Source organism: Vespula vulgaris, chromosome 6 (genome assembly GCF_905475345.1).
Source record: "Vespula vulgaris chromosome 6, iyVesVulg1.1, whole genome shotgun sequence".
In the NCBI taxonomy this organism is placed as follows: domain Eukaryota; kingdom Metazoa; phylum Arthropoda; class Insecta; order Hymenoptera; family Vespidae; genus Vespula; species Vespula vulgaris.
Genome location: NC_066591.1, coordinates 614,159 through 625,551, shown reverse-complemented (window position 1 = coordinate 625,551; position 11,393 = coordinate 614,159). Strand labels below are relative to the sequence as shown.

The 11,393-nt window shown below is 35.9% G+C and overlaps 2 protein-coding genes across 3 annotated transcripts; one reads left to right on the top strand and one right to left on the bottom strand.

The window, feature by feature from the left end:
* The first annotated feature begins 669 nt into the window (after positions 1-669).
* On the top strand, positions 670-2,842 carry LOC127064903 (uncharacterized). The gene is made up of 3 exons (XM_050996557.1): positions 670-1,350; positions 1,458-1,883; positions 1,979-2,842. The coding sequence occupies exons 2-3, from the start codon at positions 1,755-1,757 to the stop codon at positions 2,840-2,842; spliced, it is 993 nt and encodes a 330-aa protein (XP_050852514.1). The 5' UTR covers positions 670-1,350; positions 1,458-1,754.
* Positions 2,843-2,875: 33 nt separating this feature from the next.
* LOC127064905 (afadin- and alpha-actinin-binding protein-like) lies at positions 2,876-4,677 on the bottom strand. Of its 2 annotated transcripts, none has more exons than XM_050996559.1 (6): positions 4,450-4,677; positions 4,200-4,362; positions 3,937-4,134; positions 3,654-3,785; positions 3,505-3,580; positions 2,876-3,384 (listed from the first exon to the last, which is right to left on the bottom strand). In XM_050996559.1, the coding sequence occupies exons 2-6, from the start codon at positions 4,335-4,337 to the stop codon at positions 3,170-3,172; spliced, it is 759 nt and encodes a 252-aa protein (XP_050852516.1). In that variant the 5' UTR covers positions 4,338-4,362; positions 4,450-4,677; the 3' UTR covers positions 2,876-3,169. The 2 variants fall into 2 exon arrangements, with proteins under 2 accessions (XP_050852516.1, XP_050852515.1); XM_050996558.1 differs by having other exon boundaries at positions 3,469-3,580; positions 4,450-4,675.
* Positions 4,678-11,393: the final 6,716 nt, after the last annotated feature.

Below are 11,393 nucleotides of genomic sequence, written 5' to 3'. Positions count from 1 at the left end.
GTGTATATATATACACGCACACACGTGTATCGCATTTCTTAATTGTTATCTCTCTTGTTTTTTGTCTTCTCTCTTCCTTATCTTTTTCTTCTTCGAATCGAAATGTCTTTCAATGTTGTACGTTAGTAGAATTTTAATAAGCGAAAGATTTATCGATATCGTCTCGCGACTAATCTAAATTTCAATTTCTCGCGCAATTTGCGCGTATTACAGGCTTGCACTACTCCAGGAATTCGGAATAAATTAATTTGCGCTAATACCGAATCTAGAGGAACGTCATGATTATGCTATTGGCGTATGTATCTACACCTGCGTGTACATAATGTGCATAAACGCTTCGAGAAATAAGTATCGTCGAGTCGATTCGTCCAACATAAGATCGACTTTATGACGCGATATCGATTACGGCACCCTACGTACATATATATATATATTTATCTCTGGCGAAACGGAAAAAATATAAGGAAACTTTTCATCGTGGTTGGACGATTTCGAAGAAGAATGAAAACTTTGTTTCCTTAAAAACTCGTTTCTTTCTTTTTCTCTTTTTTTTCTGTTTTATTTTAATTGACGTCAAAGAAAAATAGAATTTATATGAATAAATAAAAAAAAAAAAAAATCCTTCCAACCAAATGTTTCAAATGCAGATAATGAAAGTCAATCTTTCTCGATCGCATTTTCTTCCGATATCTGATCTTTTCAATTATTTTTTCCGAGTGGAACGGATATAAAGATGTTTTATACTTTTTGATATCTATACAATTGATAGCTGTATAAGCAACTATGATACATAAGTTACAGATGCAACAAAAGAAAGAAGAATGACACCACAATCTTTTCTATATTTTTATAATATTCCAAAAAAAAAAGAGAAGAAATGAAACATCCGTAGAATTACCGTATAAATTTATCGTACGGAATAATCGTCGAGAAATGAAACGTGCTTCCACGCATGGGTTACGCCAGCAGGATATTCTGACCATAAGCCTCCTCTCCCATTGACGAACTTGAAACGCAATGCAACGCTTCGAGTCCAGTCAGTCGACGTTATGGTCGTTGAGCGATAATCGAGTATAATCACTCACGGTTTTTGATGGTAACGTTTATGCGTTCAAATATATTTCGACGCTAAGCTCGATAACGAGGACGTCACTCATCGTAAAAGGCGGTACGAAAGAACTGTCCATCTTCATCGAGAAAGAGAAAGAGAGAGAGAGAGGGAGAGATAGAGAGAAAAAAAAGAAAGAGAAAGAGAGACAAGCGTAAACGAAAAGGACGTGGAGACACGGATGAACGAAATAGTTCGACTTTCGTGGTGCTCGATCTCAATCATGTTTGGAGAATCGGACGGTTCGTAAAGGAAGAGATTTGTTTGATTTCGACCGAGATTTCTAACGATATCTCGAAGAATAGTGAACGTAATTCGTTGATAAAAGTGGGTTGTTATTTTTATCCAGCGAAGAGTAGATTACTATCTGAGGTAGTCTCGAGAGAAAATACGATCTTCAATTTGGGAGCCTTCGTAAGAAATCGTAACGAATGAGATCTCTGATCGAAGCGAAGGAAGAAGGGAAATCGATTTTCTTATCCCCTTTTTCACCGTGAGTCTTAACAGTTAATGAGTTTTTATTTTCTTAATTGATCGATACAGGACGGAGGATAGAGTAAATCTTTGTAAAACCTTCGGAAACTAGTTGTACTGATGTAGTAAATATATGTACGAACGATTGAAACGATAAAACCACCAAGGAAATATGTCGTGCGTTAAAAATATATCAATAACGGCGCTTACATTGCTATTATCATTTACCTTGGTGACTTCCATTAGCAAAGAGTGTAAAATCGATAATAAACGCGTTACATGCCAGTGCGACGGGACTCAGGTAAATATATATATATATATATATATACGTTTCAACATTGTTCTCATCTCTTATCTCGTATTCGCTCGTTTTAATCCATTTACGTTTTGTTTTAGAACTTGTATCTACCGGACGAGTACAATTACAAGAACGTGACGAGTCTGAGTTTATCCTCGTGCTTGACGGCAAATCTACTCTTCTCCAGTTTCACCGAGGCGAATCAAATCGAGGAACTCGTTGTGAAGAACATCAGCGAACTTCTTACTTTAGAATTGTTTCTTAATACGGTTGAATTGAAACGATTCGAATTGGCGAATATAAAGAGAATACCGTTTGTCAAGCACGACACGTTCTTGAACATAAGAAACATCGAACACTTCGAGATACGAAATGTTCACATCGATTATTTCGAAGAACAGTTTATGGCAATTAAAGTGAACCACTTTGTTATGGCTAATGTTACGATATCACGTATAGAAGGATTCAATCTCTCGGAGAAGGGTGAAACTTTACAAATTAGCAATTGCAAATTTCGAAACGTCTCGACGTCATTAAACTTTGGACACTTCTCCAAAGTGGAGATTGTTAATTCGAAATTTGAGTTGCAGAAATCAGGACACCTTTCCATTGAGAGCGACGTAGCGATAGTTCGAGACAACATTTTCTTTAACGTCAGCATGAATCTCTTCGCTGCGAGTAATATAACGATAAATAGCACGTGTGCGGATGGTAAAAGTTCTCTCAGACTGTCGTCGAATAAAATCGAGAGTTACGGTAATCGACTGCCCACAGCTATCATTTACACCAGAGGTCAACCGTCAAACGAATCGGAAAACGTTTCGAAGAGCAACAACACCATATGCAAAGCGGGCAATTGCAAGTGTCCAAAAAGCAATGGGCAAAATGCAAATCGACCGATCACGATCGTATGTTTTCTTGAGATACTTTTGCTTTTCACGTATTCGATAGTTCGATCGTAATTAATTCGATCAAAGAATCAATATAATCAAAAATCTACATAACTTAGTTTATTCGAAATATACAAAATTCTAAAAATGTCTAATAAATATCAGTATTACTATATGTAAAAATATTTTACTATAAAAACATTGTTATTAGGAACTATTTTATTATGTACGATTAATTAGAAATTATGTGCAGGATGCACTTTAGGCGGGATATAACGTTCCGTGAACATCAGTGCATTGCGGAGCTATGAAACGATCTTTTCGTTATTTTGTATTACCGTATTAGATCTCACCCACCTATTCAGCGAGTATCGTCAGTAATCTATGCGCTTTTATTATTTATGCATCCGTATCGGTCCACACTCCAGATGCTTCCATTTGCAAATCGATAGCAGTGGAATGAAGCGATAACGAGTCTTTTAAGTCATTAATCTCTTGTAACATCAGTCTGTTATTTTCTTCTAAACGGCATATCGTTTGTTTATACAACATTACTTCTTTGTCATGATCAGTCTGTACCTTTTGTATCACTTTGTCTTTGGGTATATATGTACCTACATGAAAGTACAAAGAAATCATTGAAATACGAGTCAACAATAATTATAGAATGTGATAGTAAATTCTGAAACTATATGAACCAGTAGATTTCTGTAACTGTTCCCGTAGTTTATTACCGCTCTGTATAATCCTTCTTAATTCGTGTTCGTGTTGACTATCCTTTGATAACGATTGCTTCTTTAACTTAGTTACCTACGGTTTAAGATTAAGCCGTTATATTTTTAATTTATTAAAAATAACCAAGTATAACTCGTGAGCCGATCACCTCATTCTTTTCTTGTTTTAAATCACGTAAAATGGCATCGTTTTGTACTTTGAGTCTTCTTTCCTTTTCCCGTATTTGAGCCAACATCGTATGTCCTTTCTGCAATTCTTCTTTGAGTCGTTTGACATGGTTCTATTAAAACGAATCTATTAATCGCTACAATCGATTAGTAATCATAGAATTATAAATATTGATTTAACTACTTACTATTCAATGTATATTCCTATGCAGCGTGTAATTATATAAAATATGAATATAAATCTTACAACTTTGATAACCTTACCTTCAGACTATTATTGTCATTTGAGATCTTTGCGTAAGTATCATTCAGTTCGTCGTGAGATTTCATTAACATTCTATGTTTATGTATTAAATTCCATAATGAATTTATTAATTTCATAGAAATTTCCTTCAGCGATTCTATAGACTCAATTCCATCGTTATCTGCCTGCACTGGTGAAATATTAAAAGATTCTAACTCCTAGATATAAAAATGAAAGTTAACGAACTAGAATCATATACAATTAGATTTATTGTTTATCTTACCTCAGTCAATATAGATAAAGATTCTTCTAGATTATTTGTAGTACAAAAGCTTTTTTCCTGGCTTCCCAAGTTTCGCCTCATCGCTAGAGCCGCTTTAAAATTTCTTGCTGAAGAAATATTTTGGTATTCTGTCGACATATTCCCTAATCTTTATTCAATCTATCTGTGAAAATTATAATCCAAATGATAACTTTACAAGATTTCGATAGACATGAAGTTAAACTTATCCAACTATACAAAGTTTACATACCTCTTATAAATATTTTTGTGACGTTAATTCTAATATTATAAACACTGATATGGAAAATACAAAGTCGCTAGTAATCATCGACAACGAAGAAATAGATAAGTATTCTAACGAAGCGATGTCCGGACATGTAAGTACGTATAACCGAAAAGATAGGACGAAAATAAACACGAGTATCCAAATTTAAAACCGTTCATCACCTTTTGCTCGAAGCGTGTGTGACTTCAGCGACAAGTATGGACAAAATATGAACTACAAGCATAAGCGCGGAACACCACTTTGTATGCACCTATCGCATCGGTTCGAAAGCTTGAATAGATTACATCTAATGCAACTTAACAATCGAGTTATGGAAATGCGTTAAATATAAAATAATTTTAACTCGATGTACACGTAGATTTTTTGTTTGGAGTCGTTAGCGATACGCAATATCAACAAAAACTGTTTGTTTCCTCGATTTTCATATTTATCGATTTACTTTTCTTTTGAGTTTCGAAAAAATAAAGATCGAAATTCTCTCTTTCTACAAGTTTAACTGAGTTTAAATAATTTATACATTCGATTGTTTTAGAATTATTTAAACAATTCGAAACGTGCACCGAGTATAATTATTTAATATTTGAACAATAGCACATTGATTCAAACATTCCACAGCTCGAAACGCGTGTTAAATATACAATAGAATTTAAATTAATATTTAAATAGAGTCAACATTTGAATACGCGATTGTTGTCTGTTTACGTAAACGTAAACAAACTTATCACTGACTTCGATCGTTATCGAAACAGTTTTCTTTTAGACTCCGACGAGTAGAGATCGAAGCACTCTCTTTCCAAACGAATAAGCTTAAATAATTTATACCTTTTATTATTTAATGTACATCGGATACAATCGAGGAATATTTAAACGATATTACGTTGAATCGCGAAGTAGAGTCAGTATCGATCGCGATAACTCATTTATATTTATTATGTAAATTGTTTCTTCTTCATCAGGATACCCATCGCACTGGCATCAATGAAAACTCGAAGTAAGTCTATTTTTCTACCAAACTTTTCTTCAATATTTTCCATAATTTCTTTCTCTAACAATGATACTAATAATTTTGTCTTTATTTTTTTTTGTTTCGGAAGATCGCGCACGAAATAATATCGAAATCGAGTGATTTTATCGCTAAAATAAAAATTAAAATAAAAATTAAAATATCGTGAAGTAGAAGCAGTGTTTATTCGTTCGCTTATCGCGATTTAAATAAGAAGTGAACTTGCGTAGACTGCGTGCAATGCAGTCGTTAGAGTCTCACTGTTCGTTCGCAAAGTTTTTTGCTCTTTTAACAGTCGCACAGACTGTATTTACGAAAGACAATAGAGCTTCGCGAAGTAAATTCAGTGACTGTCCGTTAATAAATAATTACCGCGTATTAGAGTCAGTGCATCATTGAAGAGGATCTCGACCAACTTCGATGTCGTCCTACCTTACTTTCAACCTAAATCGCGAACGAATATTTTGGAACCATCGTAGAACTTCTTAAGTGGTAAGTGAATTTCTAAGTTTCTTCGATCACTCAATCGTGTCGACGACAAAAGGTTCGTATCGGCACGAGTGATCGGTTGTAATTATTTAGTAGAACAATGAGCGACTCATGAGTAACTTTTATCGGAAATTTACTCGCGATTGGTTTTGTTATTTTTTGATTTATTAGATACGATCTTTTTGCTTCATACGCGTTTATAACTATTTGCACTTTGAATATCACATTTTTTAATATTTTTCTTTCGCGAAAATAATAGAGAATCGATATTAACGAGTTCTGATAATAAACGAGCAAGAAAACATTCGCGATGGATAGTCTCTGGATTACAAGCGAAATGGTATGATTTTTTTCTAATAAGATAATTAGTCACCGGTAGCTCGTGGATCTCCATATGCAGCAACCTCCACGTGGTGAGATCTGGGTCGGTATTACTTGCGATACATCGAGATCTAAATCTAAATTATATACCGCAAGTACTACCGGGCGAATGGCTGCATATTTCAAAGCGTTTCCAATATCTTTTCTCTCTATTTTTAACTAAAGATTAAAGTTACATTTTACGTTGTTAATCATACTTAGATTAGTCATTTCTTAAAGAAACGCACTGAAAAATTTTTATTTCTAAATTATTCTCATTTATTCTTACTTACGCTTTTCAAGTTAAACTTTATATTTTCTTAACACATGTTTCCTTAAGCACATATTTCAAAATTCGATTTTCATTTTATTTTCATTGCTATAAACTATTTACATTTTATATCTTGTACATTATGTATTCCATCGCAAATAAATTGAGCGGATGGCCGTTTAAATACGTTTTAGATATTTCTATAAGTTTAACTAGAAACAAAGAGTATACGATTTATACATTTAACGAACACTATTTACTTAATTTATTTTCAGATATAGATATTAAGGCATATAGTTTTTTTTTTTTTTCATTTTGTTGCATGTACTATTATTTTTATTACATATTAAAATTTCGATTATTATACCCAAGCTCTATCGTCAATTTGTGCGTGCGAAATATTATATACGCAAACTTATATACGATGCAACAGACGCATAGTGACCCTAGTATTTACTCTATTGCATTTGTAGTTCATATTTTGTCCATAACTGTCGCTGAAATCGCAAACAAGTATAGGTAGCAAACAACTTACCTTTAACAAAATAATTTCCATCGACGCCACACGATGGCTCTAGGTGTTCATTTCGTACGACTTTCTTAACGCGTATTGTAACAATAACTAAAATCGTACTTTTCGAATGCATAAAATCGGTTTTTTGTTTAAATTAAAAATAAAAAAGTGGAATTTATTTTCATACGCTAATTTCTACGTACGAACACGAATCATATTCATAGCAAATATTTAGAAGGTAAACGTATAAACCATTGTGCAATATTTATTTATATTCAATATCATATTGCGATTTGACAAAGTGCTCTATTTTTTCTTTTATAGGATTCGAAGATAAATAGTATCAAATTTTTATCGAGGACGTAGAACATTGGTGTCATAACATACTGACAATTACATTTTACAATATACGTATATATATATGTGTGTGTGTGTGTGTGTGTGTGTACATCTTGCTGGTTTTAAAAATGGAGGAAGAAGAGTTTTAAGAACAAATTCAAACATGTCGGATTAGTAAGTATCAAAGCAATTAAACATTATATTGCATTCTTATATCTCTGATATCTATTTGATTTACTCTACGAGGAGAACAGTAGAATACAGAAATAGTAAAAAAGCTTCGTGAAAGCGCTTTCTCTCTTGGCTGCGACAGGAACACTAATCCGTCGTACGTGATCTTTAAAAGCATCGAGGATTAGTGAGATAAATCTCCAAGCTAGCGTGCACTGGACACAGGATCTTCCCTATAAAAACCTTTTCTAGAAATTACATCTCTCTCTCTCTCTCTCTCTCTCTCTCTCGTTGTGTTTCATTTTTCATATTCTTTCAAACGACATTCAATTTGAAAAGCATTAGTCGTCGAAGCAAACAAGAGAGCTATAATATATTAACGACGAGAGAGTAAAGAATATATTTTTCTATTCATCGTCGTATATAGAACAAATTAACGATAAGAAATTTCTCACAATCTGTTTATCTCGAAAAATGTAACATATCATTCCCAAGCCGAATAAGTAGAGTATCCTATGTATTTTGTTAGGTCAGCGTTGTCATCTCGGTTTACCAAGAGAGGGAGGAAGAAGACCGGGGTAACACGAGTAGCTCAATATTTGACACACGTCAAACGGTTAAGAGAGTTGGGAGTCTTGGTTGTTAGGTGGAACGTACGTACGGACACGCATACACCGATTACGCAACAAGACACATGTCACGTCACACGTGTATCAAAGACCAGACAAAATTCTTCGCTTCACCGAACTAACTTTTTTCTTTTTTTTCTTTTTTTTTTTTTTTCTTTTTAGAGCGTTTCTTTCCAAAGGATTTTTCTTCTACTCGAATATCCGAAAATATCTCCTCTCTCTCTCTCATTTTTTGTACTAATCCTTAATTTTAAGCCAAGCTAGCTTTCTTTTTTTATTTATTTGTAAGATATTCTTATTTGGCTAGGTCAGGAATAATATCTATCTATAGATCGCGTCGATAATTATTTTTGTTTTTCTCTCGAATGAGATAGGTCTTCCTGAAATTCAATGTAAAAGCGAATTTCCAAGTTGACGATAACTTATTATGGGCTCACCCTATACGTATTACGAATGCACGCAATTTTAAGATCGTAGAATCCGACGGACTCTGAAGACATTCGCCTGACAAAGTTGTGAGAGTCAAACTCCCGAGAATTTTGACGGGTCAGTAACACCAAAAACATTTATGTCCTCCCATCCGCTATTCTTACCCGGCGAACACAGTTATTTTTGGCTAATGTTAGGTACCCCCCTACCCTTCCCTTGTACACGTTTCATTGCTTTTCTCCTAATTATACCAATTCAGGGAGGACCTAAAAATATGACCTCGAAAATTAGCAATGGCGAGACCGAACGTTTCTTCTGCCTCTATCTTTCGAAAAGAGAAGGGGTAGATCCACGTAATCTATATTGGCGTATGGAATAATATTACGTAGAGTACGTTTTTGTAGGTTCACACGAGGAATAAGAAATGGACACCGCTTTAGTTTAGACTAATGTAGTTGATTTGTGGCATAACAGAAGATTATCGTCACCGTGGGTGGTAATGAGTGCACTTGTTACCGAAGAAGGGTCCTTTTACTGTCGGATGGCAAATGAAGTTTTTGGTGGGTCCGTAGAATAGTCCAGGGGGCCGACAGATGTTCCTCTCTTAAGTCAGTCCACCTCGTTCACGGGCCATTTACTTCGATGTGTATCTCGATGGTAGCTTTTTAACGACGCTGGATCATTGGTAAAGCGTTCGGATGAAGTCCTTTAATAATTTTCAATGGATAAACGTTGTATGATCGATAAGATTTTTTTTTCCTTTTTTTTTTTGTCTGAATAGACATTTATCTAGGGAACGACGTAATGTAGAATCCTTTTCTTTTTTATGGTCAATCTTGTTTTTTTCTTTGCTATTAAAACTGTACTTTTCAAAGCGTTGCTTTTACGACGCACATAACATTATCGTAAAGAATTAAAAGTCTCGATTTAGACGAGTCGACGAAACTCCCGACGATGTGAAAAGCATAAAGTTGAAGGCGGCTTTAAATTTTTCTGAGAGCTCAGACTAGTCTTTAGCCAGAGCTCACGTCGTCTATCGAACATAATCGAAGCGATATTTCAGAGCAGTAATGTTATGACACAAGGAACGTTTTTATGCGTTTCCTTTCGAGAAGGCAGCCGGCTCTCCCCTTAAATACCCGAAACGAGTCCCTAAAACACCCACGTCTTTAACTCGATGCTTCACTTATCCGGTTCCTTCCCATATAGTCTACCAAAAATACTGGGAATTAATGCACCGCTCTGCGAGTTGATGCATCCGTTTAAATGAAAGCGTCGCGTCGGTCCTTACTCGCCAATAAGTAGGATATATTTTAAATAGAAATTTTATATCCCGTGTAATAGCGAGAACAAGTCATCCATGTGCTAACCTTTTAAATATATTTTTATAAACATTCACGAATCGACGTATTTACATGCGTTACGCGAGGTGAAGGAGATTAAAAGAGAGACTTGCGCGATTAAAAGAGAGAACGGGAAAAATTCAAAGAAGATAAAATGATATGAAAATAAGCATAGAGAGGTCGGCCGAGAATTCCCAGAAGCATCGAAAAGTCGGATGGCCCCGGCAGGCACTTTTCTCGTGAATGAAGGAGGGTGGCCCTACACTTACACCAACGAAGGTACACAGAGGGTGCTTCTGCGATACCTCAAAAGTCGACGAGCGACGCGTTGGCTCGCGCGTTAGCACCGTCTGAAGTGTGAAACACGGCGCGAACAAAAGTCCAACCGGACGTTTTACGAGCGAGCATCTGGAAAATGCTTCGGCGAGTTGTATCAACGAGAAAACTTCCGCGACTATTACACGACCATGGGATAGACGACCGAGAGAAGAGAGAAATGGACCGAGCTGAGCAAGGAAGAGAGAAAGGAAGCGCTTTGAAATTCGACTCGAATTAGGAACTATGCGTTAAGTCGACGGAACGCCCGTGTTTCTCGAGATACCCCACGTTTCTTCTGCATTTACGTATTGCGAACCATCACGCCTACGCGAGTGGGTGGGGGAGAAGGGGAACACAAAAGGGATAGCGTTCCGAGAGATTTTAGTCATTTTCCTAATATCTCGAAGAACTCATGAGAAAACGTACATCCTGATTTCGTGTACTCGTTCGTTCGTTCGAGGGTGGTAACGTTGTTCGACGTTATATCCGCGTCTAGACTCAACAGCCCCGAGTGTCACGAACGTGCCCAAGTACCATCTTACCATTTTATATGCGATACAGAACGAGAAGAGCGATACGGGTCGAAGTCGTCTACATCGATCCATTTATTATATCATATTATATCTGGCCACTCGGGATCGAAGCACTATTTTAAGAGTTATTTATCGATGTCGCGGGTCTCTATGTCGGGTCAAATTATCATCGCATTTAGATTTCTCCTCCTTTCGGAAAGGACCTTGGATCCTTCGATATATTCTTGGAAATCTAGAACGCGTTTCGTGCGTTTCGTTCTCTTCACCAAACGAAGATTATATCCAAGTAAATATCTCGAGGCTAGACGAGAGAGAAAGAGAAAGGTAAGAGGAAACTAGGGAAAATCTGCTTCAGGTTTTGGCCTTCTAAATTTGCCGATAATGCGAAGGCTAACGTTGATGGATAGGAGCAGATGCATTCGACGTGCTTCAAGGGACGTGTCCTGTTTTGAAAACGTGCCGATATTGCGCTAAAGACACCGATGAACTTTACAAGCTTTTCAGGCTTT